Source organism: Porites lutea, chromosome 7, assembly GCF_958299795.1.
Source record: "Porites lutea chromosome 7, jaPorLute2.1, whole genome shotgun sequence".
NCBI lineage: Eukaryota > Metazoa > Cnidaria > Anthozoa > Scleractinia > Poritidae > Porites > Porites lutea.
Window position 1 is genome coordinate 23,932,506 of NC_133207.1, and position 17,522 is coordinate 23,950,027.

General features: G+C 40.2%; 1 protein-coding gene across 1 annotated transcript; it reads right to left on the minus strand.

Moving 5' to 3' along the window:
• Positions 1–252: 252 nt before the first annotated feature.
• LOC140944225 (uncharacterized) lies at positions 253–16,524 on the minus strand. Its single transcript, XM_073393350.1, has 4 exons — positions 16,401–16,524; positions 16,103–16,176; positions 1,593–4,729; positions 253–944 (listed from the first exon to the last, which is right to left on the minus strand). Exon 3 carries the CDS (start codon positions 4,720–4,722, stop codon positions 1,603–1,605), a length of 3,120 nt encoding a protein of 1,039 aa, XP_073249451.1. The 5' UTR covers positions 4,723–4,729; positions 16,103–16,176; positions 16,401–16,524; the 3' UTR covers positions 253–944; positions 1,593–1,602.
• Between the last annotated feature and the right edge of the window lie 998 nt (positions 16,525–17,522).

Sequence of the window (17,522 nt, forward strand, 5' to 3'; positions counted from 1 at the left end):
TTGCGAAAAATTGGAGAAATTGCAGTTTTTTGCTAAAATTACTAAATTCAAGTGGTAAAGGAGGTAGAAGGGTGCCCAGCAAAAACTGGGATGTTTGCAATTTCTGCGATTTCTCCTAAAATTGCGAAAAATTGGAGATATCGCAGTTTTGCTAAAATAAGTTAAGACAAGTGTTGGAGTAGGTACAAGGGTGCCCAGAAAAAACTGCAATTTCTGCGATTTCTCCAAAACTTGCGAAAAATTGGAGAAATCGCAGTTTTTGCTAAAATTAATTAAGTCAAGTGTTACAGATTTACAGAGACAAATATTGAGATTGCACAGACTGAAATAAGGCTTTTTTGAAAAGGGTGTTACAATTGGGTTAACAAATTATAAAGGAACGTGCATATACACCCGAGTAATTGTTTCATTGTTCCTCTCTCTTCTTTAAAGTTTTTGCAAACGCAGTCTAATAATCAACCGATCCTATGGTAAATGCCAGAAAAGTTTTCGCGTTGGGTGTCGTCTTACCTACCTAGTACTTTAACATTGTACTCATCATTTATAGTAATGATCTACCAAAAAAGTTCATTAAAACTACGAAATGATAGTAGTCTTGTTCAAAATGCTTGTTTATGCTGTATTATTCTCCATTATCCCTATAGGCCACCAGTAAAAGTGTCAATCAAGAAATTCTGGATCGTCATAAAAACTAGCTGCTGCAGAAAAAAATAATTCTTACGATTGTTTTAAATGCAATAAACATTCGAAGAGATGTTTTTTTTTTTAAATCAAATAAGAATACTTCCAGTCAAAGCACAGTCATTTTAAATGAAACAGTTAAAGCACATATCAAGCAAACTGTCCAGTAATATATCAGTGCCTGTAACTGAATGTCTATCTGGATTGCTTCTTTAAGTTCTCCCCTTTGGCAAGTCTCGAGTCTCCTCCTGATCATCCATCCTCTGTAAAGAAAGTCAAATCAAAGCTTTACCGTGTGATTAGTTGTCTATTTTTACGCTGGCATGGTAAATAAATGCAGGGTGTCTTTGGTGTATTTCAACATGATATTTTGAGGAAAAACTTTTGAGAAAATTAAGTACACCCAAAAAGCCAATTCAATTCGAAGAGACAAATGTGTCGTGTTCCTCCAGCAAAGACATATAGTTCTTCCAGGGCAAACTTATACACTGTTCTGGAATTATAATACATCTACACCTGAAGATAGTCTTGTCTTCCCCCAGTTCTCTGTCCTAACTTCCTATTTTCAAGAGATTACCAAGTCTTTTCGATTTATATCGCCCAAGGTCTTACGGAAAATTCATTAGTGCCATCTTTCACAAGCAAAGATTTCCAAGTCTTCTCAGTTTATAATTAAAAGTCTTTTTTGCCAGCACGCCTGCGAAGTCAACTCGAGATTAACTTCTCAGGCATGCCGGCGGGGAATTCGAACCTGCGATGTTTCTCGTTGCCGGTGGCACTATCACCTCATGTGTCGGAGTGGTATCGCAAGCAGTACCGGAAGCTACCTTGCAAGTACTTTGGCGGCGTTTGAGGTCCAGGCTTAAGACATAGTGTGTATCTACAAAAATGTCAAATAAAGTTATACTTACCATTCTGTTGTCATTCTTTTCCAATATCAAGAGTGACGTCGTCACCAATAAGGATAAATGGAGCCCAGAACTTGATGGCAGAGAACTTTTCTGAATCCCGAAGAGACTTCATAGCCTGGTGTAGAGCAACACTAGCGCTTTTTCCATCTGCTAAGTATTGATAGAAACTTGTCATAAACTCCATGGTAGCTTCGTCATTAATCGCCCAGAGCGAAACCAGAACGGACCGAGCACCAGCCGCCAAGAAAGCCCGAGCAATACCAACCACGCCTTCAGACATTACCTCTCCTCGACCGCTATGGCAGCAACTAAGCACAACAAGCCTTGCATGTAGACGCACTGCTTGGACATCTGACACTTTCAAAATATAATCTTCTTCTTTGGGAGCCTTTTTCTTTGATCTTGGTTCTTGACCTTCTTCCCATCCTGCATTCGGAGCCAGAGCAATTTCGCCTGTTTCTTTTTTTCCGTGAGCGGCTATGTGCACCAGTGCAACAGAAGTGATTCGATCCAGCACTGCCTGTTTGGTTGCTTCTTTTCCTGTTAGAGGCTGGACTTTTAAAATCCCTCCAATCTTCTTTACTTCCTTTTCAGCGTTCTCGAGCTTTTTAAACACGGGTTTACCACATTTAGTAACCATCTCCAAACAGGGATTTCCAACCAGCAACGCCCCAGATTTACTGTGGCAGTCGTCGGGGGAAGCTATTATCAGTTTTAAACTTGTCAACGAGGGAATGGTGCGAATTCTTATAGACTCACTAAGTGCAGGCAATGGAGCAAGGCCCAGCGGACCTTCTGGCACAATGATCAATTCGTTACTGTGACATAAATCTGCAATGGGAACTATGATAGCGTCATATAACGGCTGTAGAGATCCTACAGTACAGTCTAACGACTCCGCTTGCGGTTTATCTCCGTTTCTATAAGGGGAGGAATCATCATCTAGCGCATCTAGTGAGCGATTCTCGCATCTCACACCAACACCAGCTCCGATGTTATTCAAAGTAGTTTCAATCAACTCGGTTACAAAGTCTTTGCCCTCACGTCCACCCTCTATTTCTTTTGTTCTGAGCTCTACTGAACCTCCCTTGCCGAGGACCCAAAAGTTGATCTTCTTCCGTTCGAGTCCAATAAACACCATTTGTGTAGCACACTCCTTTAACAGGTCAGAAATTGTTTCCTTTGATTCTTCTACAGGTGGTTCTGTTAAGCCATAGTGTATTTTCAAGTCATCGACCAAAGCCTGAGCACGACCTTCCTCAGCAGCATACAAAGCCTCCTCGATCTTCTCGAGTTTTAAAAGCATTCTCCATAAACCTTGGTAACATTTACGGTAGAGCTCTCGAAAAGTTATTTTCCACACGTCTTCAGCCTGAACATTAGCCCTAAGGATATTCAAAAGGTTTACACTTGACTGATAACTTTCCGAAGCTTCTTTAAATTCTTTAAGCGACTGATGTATTTCGCCAATGTTAGCATAGGTCACTCCTTCTAGCTCCTTGTCACCAGTCTCTCTGGCTATAGATAATGCTTTCTTGTGACAGCTGAAGGCTTCTTCAAAATTTTGAAGGCCTTTGTAAGTTTCGCCGAGATTGCAGTAGCTCCGCCCTTCACTGTATTTGTCGCAGGTGGCTTTCGCAATTGCCAAGTGCTGGTTGTGGTAATTGAGGGCTTTGTTAAAGTCTCCGAGCTCTTGTTCTACGTTACCTAGGGAACCCAGGGCTCGCCCTTCTCCGGCCTTATCACTTACTTCGATGGCAATTGTCTGACGCTTTTCATAGTTCTCTTTCGCCTCTTCAAGCTTTCCGAGGCTAATGTAGGTATTACCGAGGTTCATATAGCCTCGTCCTTCTCCGAGCTTATCGCCTAATTTTTTGGCTATGGATAAACGTTTCTTGTGGTACTTGATCGCTTCTTGGAAGTTTCCGAGACTTTGAAATGTATTGCCGAGATTACCATAAGCCTCTTTTTCTCCAGCTTCATTTCCCATTTCTTTGGCAATAAAAAGATGTTTTCTATGGTACTGTATGGCTTCTTGGAAGTTTCCGAGGATCCTAGAAACGCACCCAAGGTTGCAATACGCCCTTCCTTCACTGGCCGCATTTCCCACTTCTTTGGCAATCTGAAGATCCTGCTCGTGGCACTCCTTGGCCTTTTGAAAATCACCTAGGCTTTTGTAAGCGACGCCTAGATTACAATAGGACATTCCCTCCTGAATCCTGTCGCCGATTTCTTTTGCAATTGACTGGTGTTTTCGGTGGTTATTGATGGCTTCCTCAAATTTTCCGAAATCTTGATACGCGTTGCCAATATTGCAATAGGCGCTTCCTTCCCCAACCTTGTCCTTCAGCTCTTTGGCAATAGAGAGTCGTTGCATGTAATAGTCCAAGGCCTCTTCGACTTTTCCGAGACAATGACAATCAGTGCCGAGGTTGCCAAAAGCCCGTCCCTCTGCGGCACGATCTCCAGTTTCTTTACTAATAGAAAGGTATTTCTCATGATGCTCCACTGCTCTCTTGTAATTGCCGAGGCTTTGATAAGCAGCTCCAAGATTACAATAGGCTCTGCCCTGTCCAGCTTGGTTGCCTTCCTCAGTGGCAAAGGTTAGACTTTTCTGGTGGTACTCTATGGCTTCCCAGAATTTTCCTTGCTTATGATAAGCAGCACCGAGATTATTATACGCTCGCCCTTCTAGATTCCTGTCGCCCACATCGACTGCAATGGACAGAACGTTTTTGTAGCACTCTATGGCCTCTTGTATTTTGCCGTGACTGATATAAGCGTTGCCTAAACCGGCATCCGCCTTTGCCTCCCCAACCCTGTCTCCAATTTCCTTAGCAATCGCAAGATGTTTGTTGTGGCAATCAATGGCTTCCTGGTACTTAGCCAGGAAAAAATACACGTTGCCCAAGTTGCAATAGGCCCGTCCTTCACCGGCACGACTTCCCGTTTCTTTGGCAATAGACAAATCTTTGCTGTGATACTTAATGGCTTTCTGATAGTCCCCCAGCTTTAGATAAATGGACCCGAAAATATTATAGGCCCTTCCTTCTCGGGCTTTGTCACCTAACTCCTGAGCAATAGCCACCTCTTTGTTGATGTCCTCTAGTGTCGTGATACGTTTCGCCATTGTAGACCTGTTAAGGAGTAAGTGTTTTTTTAAGAGGGTTTTGTGCAATAACTGAAGCAAAGAGGATTTTGGACAAAATATATCAAAAAAACCTGTGAAATCATCATCATGTTTACTTTTTTATACTTGGGTCCACAAAATTTGGAATTCCCTTCCATTATTCGTCTCAGGCGTCTTCTGTTTCTTTCTTGTACCTTTGAAACTGACTAAAGACTCTCGTATTCTTGTGCCCCCTCGTTCTAAATTATTTCAATCAATGACCATATCATTAGGGGACCCCCTTGTACAAGCCTTTGGCTTTGTGAGGTCTCCTCACCAATCACTGTTTTGATCCTTCTATATTATACCTATTTTTAATTACCTATCTTATAAAAGTGTTCTTGTTCAACTTAAACTGTATTGTTATAAAAGATAAAGATATCTTGTATTGTAATGACGGTACTATAAATTTTATATTAAAATGAATATAATGCTGTAATCCTACGTAAGAAGCGGTCATGGCTTAAAATAAAATAAATAAACCTTAGTTTTGATTAAATAATCAATTAAGAGGAAGCAAATCCTGGTCCTTGCACACCTCCAAAAAAAGGTGCGCTCTTCAGCTTACAAATGTCTGTCAGAAACTTGACCGAAAAGTTCATAATTAGTCACCACTCGGCAACTTCGTTATCCGGGATCCTTCTCTTGAAAAGAACTTCATCGATATCAGTTTTATAGTTGTTGACGACACAGATATACCGCGTATGAAATTTACTATAAATACGTTGGTGTGATAAGTAACAGGTGGTCGGTTGCTAGGGCTTTTCCTCCCAAATACCTCTCAAAACTGAGAGTTTTAGGCCATAGACAGAAGTAGAATGCATCGAATGTAACGAAGCTTGACAGGGAAGTAGTTTGATAAATTTCCTGTTTATTGGTTTTTCTTTCATCCCATGTAACTTCTGTTGTGACGTCATAAATGATGTCCAAATTTGGCATCCGAACAAAAATTCGGCAAAGAAATGGTAAAAATTTTACATTAGTTTTCTGTATAGAATTCTGTGATTTCTAGTGAAAACCCCATCTCAATTAGTCTGCTACACAGCCGTTTTTAGTGTCGTCACGCAACGCTCATCCCCACTAACGGCTGCTGAAAATCGAACCATATTCCTTTCCCTTTGTGTTTGTGGTCTATCGAACAAACCAATCATGTATAAGAAACTTGACAATACGTGAGCCGCAGGGTGCTAGGAGCGAACACGCTTCTCAGTTTTCGACAAACCAATCAATCGTCGCGGAATTTTGATGGGCTCTGTGTCTGCAAGCAATGAAAAGGTTGTTTGCAAGAAAGTTTGTTTTAAGCGGTTAACAAAATTCCAAGTGAAAAACAAAAAAGGTTTGATATAAGCCTACAAGACTCTTACAAGACCAGGATCGGTTGGTTGTTATTAACGTGCATATGTATGATGAATTTCATGTGCCGGATGTGCTCATTATGTTGTTGCACATGTGAAGACTGTGAAGACTAAACTCTCAGGGGTACTGATTCAAACAAAAACAATCTCATAAATTATCGAGAGGCGATTTGCCGAAACTATACGCAGCAACTTTATAAGCACATCCATGTTGAGTATCAAATTTGCTCAACTTGCTTGCTGTTGCTGCTTATCTCAAAAATTTTGAAAGGGCTCGACAACTACAACACTACTCTAGTTGATTGCTTGTTTTCACGTGACGATTTTGATAGTTCTATCATTCACACATTGGGCAACGTTAAAAGCAAAGCTGTGATTGGAGGAGTCACCATACCCCAAACGTGGCGCGAACACCTTCCAGAAAATGGGAGCTGAATTCTAATTGGCTAACCGCGGGAAAGGAATGTGGTTTGATTTTCAGCAGCCGTTAGTGGGGAGGCACATTGCGTGACGACACTAAAAACGGCTGTGTAGCAGACTACATCTCAATTGGATAAAAAAGACTAAAGTTACAGCTAATTAAAGAAATTAAAATTTCCCCCGAATGACCACATATGGTCGAAATTAGGGGTATTTTAAACGCGAGAACATTGAATGTATTGGAACAGGAGCAACGACAAAGTTACATAAAATCAAAATTGTAGTTTTTTCTACTTACGGTATGTGGTACTATGACACGTTTTTCGTCACGCAATACGTCATTTTGAAGTCACAATGACGTATTTCGTGACGAAAACGCGTCATAGCAGCACATAAGTAAAAAAAAAGTAAGTAGAAAAAACATCAATTTTGATTTTATGCAACTTTTTCCTTGCTTCTGTGACAATACATTCATTGTTCTCGCGTTTAAAATCCCCCTAATTTTGACCATATATGGTCATGTGGGGGGAAATTTGATTTCTTTTATTAGCTGTAACTTTACGCCATTTTATCCGATTGAGATGGGGTTTTCACTATACATATTCTTTTTGTGTAGCAAAAATGTTTGTAATGGTTTGAACACTGCTTTGCAAGTTTTTAATGTTGTTACTTAAAATAGGCGTCACTTATGACGTCATACTTTCAAGAAACGTCAAAAATACCTTTACAATGGTAAAAATTTCGAGAAAATTTTTCTCTAATTAAGATGTTTTAACGTCTTGCTTCATTTAGAATATAAAATACATTTGCTCTGTGAGCCAAAAATTGAATTTACGAAGTTGCGGGAGGAAAAGCCCTAGCAACCGACCATCGTGTAAGTCAGTTTTTTGTGTGTTTTCCCTGCCTCCGGTCAGGCTGTTCCTACTATCGGCGACTATGTGGATTCTTTAAAAGCACGATCTGGAAAAGGATCGCGGTCTCCTCGCTCGCCCAGTAGGATGGCCAATTAAAAGAAAGACGTCAGCGAAATGTTGGTCGTTGTTACAGTAGAACCTCGGATATCTGGAATTAAGTTCAATTTCCTTTGGATTTCATCCCCTTTTTCAGTCATTTTTACTCGGTTAACTCAAACTCAGATTAATTCGAATTCCCCATTAACTCGAACTACATTTCCTTTCCCTGGATAAAAATTTCACTGAAATTTATCCCGATAACTCGAATTGTGGTTCTTGTTAGCCCACTCGGATGCCATCTCATTAGCGCTTCCTGTTGTATATCAGTAAAAAACGTCAAAACTAACCCTACAGAAATTTGATTTCAATTGGTGCGACAAACATATCACGCTTTATCATAAGAATGCATTATCATGTTCCCTTTTTTAATGAAATACAGTAAGTCAATGAACACTGTACTATACACACTGAAGTGCTTAAACATCAGGAACTATCAATATGAATTACTGAAACGATGAATTGAAAATTCAATCAACCCCGATAACTCAAACCCTCGCTAACTCGAAAATTTTTTTTTGGTTTCCCTTCAGAGTTCGAGTTACCGGGTTCTATTGTATAATTTCCTGGCATTGGCTATTAAAAATATACATTTCGTTGTCCTTTAACTGCTTTAACTGTGCTGCCTTTTAAATACAAATAAGTCACTACGCCAGAAAGTTTTCTTGTTTTTTTCACAGCCATAAAATGCGTCTCTTCGTCCCTTAGCCCTTTCAGTAGGTACTTTATTCAACAAACCCATTTGACAATTTTCCCTACCCATTTAAAACTTCAGCTAGTGAAATTCTGCCCTTTCATTTACCTGAAGGGCGAAAAAGGTACTCATTTCGTGAGGAGATTCCCCTTATAGCCTATATTAGACTGATTAAGCAACAGAACGCGAACGTTATTTGACGACGGGAAAGCGCGCGAAAACGGCTAAACTCGACTTCCGGTGCCCAATTTGTCGTCTGCCATTGGTCAAGCCAGTTGTTTGATTTGTGCGCGCCGTCGTCAACTGACGTTCCCATTCTGTTGCCAAATCAGCCTATTATATGGCGAGTTTCGGCCTGGCCCTCTTTCTCAATTAGCAGTTGGTGCTGTACGTTAACTAATTTATTCATCTTAACATAACATTTACGAGACAGCTAAGGCCTAGGCCATGCGTCGAACTTTTAAATGAGACGAACCAAACTCTAATTTAGGCCGACCTAAATTAAGTTAAAATCGTCTGTTGGGTCAGACGTCGAACTTAGGACGCGTCGATGGTCGAACCAAGCAACTGAATCAGACCAATAAAGCAATTTAAAGATGAGTAATAAACTTAATCCCGAGAAGGGTACATATACATTTATTATATTTTAAATTTTATATTTATTGGTTTAGTTCGTTGCATGATACGGAGACAATCTTCAGACGTTCTATCTGTCTGAAGCAGACGGATAAAACGTTTTGGACGATCCAAACTCATTCAGACAAACTTAAAGGAACAGTATCCCGTTACTGCGCATGCACCAAACTTTGATTTTGGGACACGATGTCGCGAAATCAAAAGATGGGAGGAGAACCTTGAAAAATCCGTTGGTATCGCGCTTGGCCGAGTTCAATACTACACTAAAACATCTCAGGATTACAGATCAATGATATATTGTTCCCGTTAGGTTTCGATTTTGGCAAAATCGGGATTTTTTGGCGTTACTTTTATTACCGTTGGCCGGAGGAGCAAATGATGGGAAGCGCTTTGATGCCGATTGAAGGCTTATTTCTTCCGCCAGCTTCCATACAAGCTCAGATAATTGTGAAAGGAATACGCACAAATGAAACAGCAAGAATTGAGACTGTAAGAAAGAAAACATTTAGACATTGATGTGACTGAGGAGATCTTGTGGAATTAAGCTTCGTGAAGCAGAATGTTTTGCAACGACGTGTCAGTAGAATTTTAAATGAATCTCTCTACGGCCGACAAAATCAAACAAACAGGCGCTACATGTTTAGAAAAAACTAGTGCAATGAAATCATAATATAATTTTTTGACTAACCTTTGCGATGATTCATAGCGTTGAGATTGCATTGTTATTTATATCTTTCAACCGTTTGAGGCTAGAACGCGTGCAAATCACGCGATGAATCGCGATGAGTCTTTGTGCCGCGAGCCAAATTTTAAATAAGACGAAAGACTTTTTCGAAAGTCTAAAATATTACTTGAGAATGTAAACAACAAATCTCCGTCGGCGGTGCGATCCGGAAGGAAATCTTGCCGAGTCAATATGACAGTTCTATTGTCTTTTGAAGAAAAAACAGATGACGCTCGCGCGTGCGCACAATCGGGACACTGTCCCTTTAACTGAGCCAGACGTCGAACCTATCATGAGCTTAACTCACTAAGCTACACTAAGATTTGTTATTTCACAGGCAATGCTATTGAACTTCAGAATCACCATGAAAGCTATCAATTTCATCTGAAGACTAAACGGGATAGCTTTTCATCAGCACGAAAAGCTAATAGCCGGTACAATATGCACTTAAGAGATTAGCCTGTTCCAGGCTCCGAGATAGACGGGTCCGAGGGTATTGAAAAAGCGCGAACATGAAAGTAAAACGGGAGGAAACTGCCCCCCTTATTGCGCATACCATTCCCTTTCGCGTCTTCCTCACTATCTAAGAGCCTGGGACAGGCTATTAAGAGATCGGCGCGGCTCAGTTTTGCTCCGTAACAAAAATCGCGTCTAAATTTCCGTTCTTCTGTGTGGACAGACTTCCTGTAAAAGCCTTTCCGGTGTAGTGTGAACATAGCCTCAGTGAGAGTTAACAACTTTATGCAAATGCCATCTACCGATCGGTCAGCACTCGTTAACATCCGTCGAAAGGCCCTCTTATCTTCGGTCGGATTTCGTAAACGTATGACGTCACGCTCGCCTCGAAGTTAAATATGTGATCATGATTCATCTGCACTTCGATCGTCTACATCTGACTTGTTTGATTTTTGGTGAGAGATTTTGTCACACTTTTTCCATCATTCCTCGATTGATTCCAATCAATTCAAACAAGAAGATGCCACTGCCTCCGTTTAAAGGATGTTTTGATGTTTCAAGTCTCTTCTTACTCCGCGGGGAAGAGGACCTTTCAGTGGATGTTACTGAGTAACATCCTTTGAATGGCCCCAGATCACCAGGCTGTGTATCTAGGTGACAATTATACATTATCACTTTCCTTATTGAATACATGTACAGTGTAAAAATCGCCATACTTATATTTCACACTTGAGGAGAAGGATCAATATTGTTATTTATTATTCCACTATTATGTCATTTCACCATACAAGGTCAAGAGAGTGCGCAAAATATGAGGCTGTAATAATAATATTATTTGATAATATTTCTGTCTGATTTCTGGTCACTAGGTTTTCGCCTGGCGCCGGGCACAGCCCGGCACCAGGCCAGTCCAGTGTCCAAAATGGTAGGGGGCTTGCCATCTTGGTCAGTTTAGCTGGATAGCCGAGGGACTGCCCTAACAGTGGGTGGGTGGATCAGGCCTGGGGGCCAAAATTTGTGGGGTAGGGAGGGGGCTATTTTGACACGACCCCTTCAGTAAGCAACAGTGTTCACTAGAGGCTTTGACTGGCAAGTACCTTGTTCTTTATTTGCCCTAGCCACTGAGCTGAATCAGGCCTCTGCTGAGAATGATAATGTTAATAGCCTTAGTCTCTATTTTTATATTTTGCACGCATTGTCCCGCCTCGAATAGCCTTGCTAGCTGCGGGCAATACTTCTTTAAGTTTATTTTTTTATTAATAAAGTTTTGTTGTTGTTGTTGTTGTTGTTGATAATTGCAGAGCTCAGTGGGAGGCACAGACAGTCACCCATTGTCCTAGGTGGGGAGGATCAAAGTCTTGGTATCAAGGACACACTTAGCATAGGACCTGTGGACACTCACTGAAGCCATGTTTACATAAATTTCGTCAGATTTATTTATTTATTTATTTAGGCTTACTTATTTTATGCTTTGTAATTAAGGTTGCAAATGAAAATGTGCTTAAACTGTGCATTTTGGTTCGAAGCCATTGATACTATGAACTCTTCATCTACATGATATCTGCAAGTTATTTCTTGGGAAAGGTTGCCTATCAGGTCAATGGGTTGGTTCAAGAATTTTTTTAATACGTCTGTTTAATAGTACATCCATGAATGAATGGTGGAATTAATATTTTTAATTCAACTTAAGTAACCCCTCAGAGTTTTGACTTGGCTTATTGTTGTTTTGTCAAAAATATGTCCTGTAAAAACTGAAAGGGGAGGGTCCAAAGAATTTGGAAATGGTATCTTCCCATCTGCATTAGCCCTTCCCTCTCTGTAAATAATCCCCACTCCCTGTTTTCTTTGAGGTCTTGCTTGAATATTAGTTTATAAGTGTACCTTAAAGCCTCTTCTGCTGTAATTGTTCCTTCAGCTTCTTTCACAGTAAAGGCATGTCACTCTAGAAAAAACGAAATGCTCTGTCATTCGATCAAGTAGAGCAGATGCTATTTAATTTCATAAAGCAAAAACAAACATGGAAAAGTAGTTATTCAACAGTAAGATTGTTTTTCCTTGTTTGATCATCATTAAACTTCCCTTCAGTTTTCTTGTGCATTATTGACCGTGTGATTTGACTGGTGGATCGATTTTTGGTGCACTCTCGATCCTCCTTTCTCCCTCTATATGTAAATTTGTTTTCGTATTCAGTATCAAAGTGTTGACCAAATAACTCTGGAATTATGCTGCTTGTCAAAGGTATCTGTTCAACCGAAGTGCCCCATACAGTGGTGGATCCAGACCTTCAGATAAGGTTGGCGAGGGGGGGGGGGGGGGGTCATCCAGACCCTGAGATTTTTAGACCAGTTTGGTCTAAAAACAAGGGGGGGGGGCGGGCCCCCCGGGCGCCTCCCCTAGATCCACCACTGCCATAGAGAGAGGAGTATTTGCTATAGCTATGATCTATCAAGTGGGCAACTATTCTGCAAAGAATTTTAGGTCTGATTTGACCGATCTATATGGATGTTTGTTACCAAGAAAAGATGTCTTTACCCACAATAGTTTGGATTAATGCAGATTTTTAACGTAGAAATTAATTGCTGTGAACCCAGATTAGTGTCTGTTAGTAAAAGGTGCATGTAAGCTTATAGGAGGTGTCAGTTAACAGATCTAGAGGTTCTGTACAGTACCAGATGGAAATTGGGATTTTTTCCCCTGCTCAAGTTCTGCACAACCTAAATGTTATACATGTTAATGCTACCATTTGCAACAGTAGTTTAAGAACTCGAGTGATGTTCAGAATACTGAAAGTTTAAAAATATTTCTTTGTCTAACAATGTAAATTATAATAATTATAATCATTACTATTACATTATTATTGTATCAATTACAGTGAAACCTCTATTAAGCGGGCACCTTCGGGACCTTCCCAAGTGTCGGCTTAATAGAGGGTGTCCACTTAATAGAGGTTTTAAAAATTGTGAAATGTTTGTTAACGATCAACATTCAATGGTTACTCTGTACTGTGAAAAAGTTGCAAGTTGTTAAAGAAGCTATCCAGAGTTCAAGTTCATTACCTTTCATTACCAACTTTAATTTAATTGTAAATGCAAAAACATTAACTGACTTCAGTACGTATTTCAAGGACGTAATCTAATACTACTGTTGTCAATTCAGTCCGGTGTCTGCTTAATAGAGGTTTTTAACAATAGAAATTAGCCAAATACAACTTATTTTAGTGTCCGCGTTCACTTAATAGAGGTGTCCGCTGAATAGGGGTTTGTTATAATGGGAAATATCAGACGTCCATCTCGGGACCCGGCTTAGTGTCCACTTAAGAGAGGGTGTCCGCTTAATTGGGGGTCTGCTTAATAGAAGTTTCACTGTAAAATATTACAGTCATTGCTATTACAAATTGTGGCAATACTATGCAAAATATGCTTACCACGCAGACAAACTCAGCCATGCAAAGTCACAGCTGTTTGCGTGAAAGGGAATAGCCTTTAATGTAAATAGCAGCCCCCATCCCCCTTCCCTACCATCACTGCAGCCATGTTTCTCAACCCAAAATTGGTCAAGTGGAAACGTTAGGATTTTATTGAACACCAGTTGTAGCATCCAGGGCGGACGTTTTCTACCCTCCGTCGACTCAAGAAGCACCATGAAGAAGGATTGTCTTAGCCTTTGTTTAAACAACTGCCTACTTATGCATACCTGGCCAACTGTCGATTGTGGATTCTATGGACACTGTTAAGATCTCAAAGAGATTTGCTTGTGCCAACGAACTAAGCAAATGACATTTTGGGAAATTGGAGTAAGGTCTATAGTCAACAGCCCACTTTGTATATAACAGTGGCGGATCTAGGGGAGGAGCCTGGGAAGCCCGGGCCCCCCTCTTATTTTTAGACCAAACTGAGGCCACGCCCAAAGGGCCGAAAACATTTTTTGGAAGACTGCCCCCCCCTTATCTCAGGGTCTGGATGACTGGGTGCCCCCCTCCCCTTATCTGAAGGTCTGGATCTGCCACTGTATAATAATATAGCTACTATTCACCTGTGCCTCCAAAGCCGTTGCTTGCCCTGTAGAGGGAAAATTTTACAGTATTTCGAGCCTCAAAATCTTCGATTAGCTTTGTGCTTCTTCAGCGGATGAAACAGAGCATAAATTATCAGACAGCTTAGTGCAAGAATGGCTTTCCGTTGTGCTGGTAGCTTTCTTTTGCTGTCTTTCCTTTTCTTCTCGCTTTTTTTGTGTCAATGTTTTGTGTAGCTGTATGTGGTGTGCGGTACCTGACCCTTTAATATAATCATTTATTAATTTCCTAAGTGAGGCTGCCCTATCTTTTTAGCCTCAATGGTTATTATGGGCAGCCTGTACTCTCTCTGTATATTTATCTAATTTTTTTGTATCATGTAAATCAATGTAGGGTACAGCTGGGTACAAATAAAGTTGTTGTTGTTGTTGTTGTTGTTGCTGCAAGCATTCATTATTATTCAACGGAGACAGACATTACACACATGGATGATTCTCTACTTTTTATATTCCTGCCAATATTTGAAAAAGTTGTTAAATGGGGCAGTGGTTCATTTGAGTTTTATTTGCTTGTTTGTGTAATTCTTCATGAATGCCATTCGATCCGGGGCCATTCATGGGATGTTACTCAGTAACATCCTCTGAAAGGACCTTGTTGATGCACTAAGAGGCTTGATCGAGGCGAAACGTTAAACCATCCTTTCCAAACAGATGTAGTGGCATCTTCTTGGTTGAATCAATCGAGGGATGATCGAAAAAGCAAGACAAAACCTCGAAACAAACATCAGGTCATCAGAAAAGTCAGAGTGGACGATCAAGGCGAAGCTTACAAGAGTCACAGGAGGAATCACGAGGCGAGCGTGACGTCATACGTTTGCGAAATCTGACCGAAGATAAGAGGGCCTTTCGACGGATGTTAACGAGTGCTGACCCTACCGATCACGCACCGTTTCACATTTACCGACATATTTACTTTACAGCCTTTTCAGAATAAGAAATAGTTCATAAATTAATTGTACGTCAAAGCACCTAGTAGTCAACAGTACTGCGGCTGAGCGCCGAGAAATTAAAAGTCTTTCAAATATGGTGGTTAAAATGTGCATAAGCAACTCTACAATTTCTTACTACAAGCTAACACCTGTTTAAATGTACAGGTCTAGACAACGAAGACCATTGTATGATGTTGCCAAAAATGGAGTTTGATTTTTATGGTTAACAGATTATCTGCCGGACAATATTACAGTGTAGCTATAGTGCTCTTCAATTAATTCGTTTACGAATTTTAGCCAATTTCGTTTGAAGTGTTTGTCATCCACGTTCGCTCTGGATAATCATAAAAAGCTTGTGAGTATTACTCAGAGGTTTTGTCGGAATTGTAATGATCAATCGTAACTGAAAATCGTCTTCGATCTAGACAGGAAGGAAGAAAGCCGGAGGGATTACCTCATCAGTTGTGTACGGGTATGTTCCACGAGAGGTCTAAAAATCTGACCCTATGTGTGGGAAATATACTAAGTGAAGATTGATGCCTTTTTTAATGGTAGAAAACCAGAAATGATTCCCTATCTAACAGATCTAAGAGGACATCCAAGAGAGGCATCTTAAGCTAGCACAGGTAAATGAACTTCTTTCTTTTTTAAATCGTCTTGTTTATCACTTGAAGATTAGTACAATTTTCAATAGGTGGTGTTAACTCGTACAATTTAGTTCACACGATTTTAAGGAACATAATACCCGAAGGTACTTTTATAGCCTTCGTATGCAAGTACCCCCCCCCCCCCACCCCTTCCCCAACACTCCCCTGCCGGAAGAGCAAACAGAAAGTAACACAACACATGCGAGGCAGAAGAAATATTTAGCATGAAACGGCCTCTTGTAAAATTGAAATAAACAGAAATTTGAAAACTTTAAAATAATTTCCTTTTCAGCTCTTTATAAAGCTCAAATTTCTTAGCAATCTCTCCTTAGGAGAAGTCTGTTGTAGCAAAGAACTGTACTGACCCATATTGCAAGAACCCATGGCCAAATAACTTACCTATAAGTTCCAGACTCTGACCTCTTCTTCAAGTTATTACAGTATGGAATTACTCAAGATCAATTTTGTGAATTCTGCAAAAGAAAAATTTAACAACGAGTGCGATTTATTTTAGCTGCAATTTCATGTTACCGACAAAGACTGAATAAAAGGGACGCGACTGTATTTCGAAAACGAAGTAATATAAATAAACTGAATAAATTTTTACCAAGCTCTAAACAAATGGCGAGAAGACTTGGAAAACATTTATCAGGTAGAAATACATTAAATTGCGAAAGTACGATTTTGTAGCGAATACCTTATCCACCGGCAAGAATTTGCGGACGTTCTCCCTGTTATTTGCTTGCAAATGCGGGATCAAACTTTGCGTTATGAAGCGACGACAGCGGGCTGAGATCAAGACGGGAGAAAACTGTTTCAATTGACACAGGGAACCCAAGCTTGTCATTTGAGCGGTCTTGAGTTTTACCAAGCGTAACGTCACGAATTATAAAGTTTGCACAGGAGCCCATAACCCGGAGAGAGCAACTTCAATTCCATGTACTTGTGTCACGGCGTTTTCACCTACCATTTTAATGTTGGAACGATTTTGGTGCGAATTTTTTCTATATTAAGCAATCTCACAGACCAGTCAGTAAAACCTGAAAATGTTGTATTTGACCTTTTCATGACGTTTAGCTTTCTTTTTTTAATCTCCTGTTCAGATGCGTTCATTGGGAGACCGGGGTTTTCATTTTTGAGGGGGAGAGTTCTCTAAAATGTAAATCTAAAATCTAAAACATAACGATCCGTGTAAACGCAGTGACATAGGTCTTAGTATGGGAGTTGTTCTCCCCGAGTTAAGGGCGGTTTCTGGTTTGCAGGCGGGAAAAAGAAAGTGTTGAAATATTTGCGTTATTTCAGGTTATTGTAAGGAAAAGAATCTGAATGAAATAAAAGCTTCCTTTTGTAATATTAACTCATTTATGTCCACTTGTCTGTTGGAGGAGGTGATTTCGATTGGCTTGACCCGGGGCGATCCTGTCTTAAACTTCATGTAGGGCATGGCTTCGGAGGACCACTTCTTATAATAACCTCAAAACTGCTCATAAAACGGCCACCAAAATTACGCAGAATTACGTACTCATCATTTCCAACATCTAGGCATTGACACGGTAGTTTAACATCATTATGACGTCATGTTGTTGAGTTTATTGGAAGATTCGAAAAATCCTTCACGACGTCATTTATTATCAAAGAAAGAACTGTAACCATCCGCCATCTTGGATCCGCCACTTGCAATTACTCAAATGACTTCTATTTTACTTAAAACCCGTATAAATCGCGGTAATCATGATAGAAAATAATGCTTAGAGAGCAAAAAAAATCTGCAAGCCATGAAATTCTGAGAGAAATAATCACTGTTGAAAATTGGACCCAA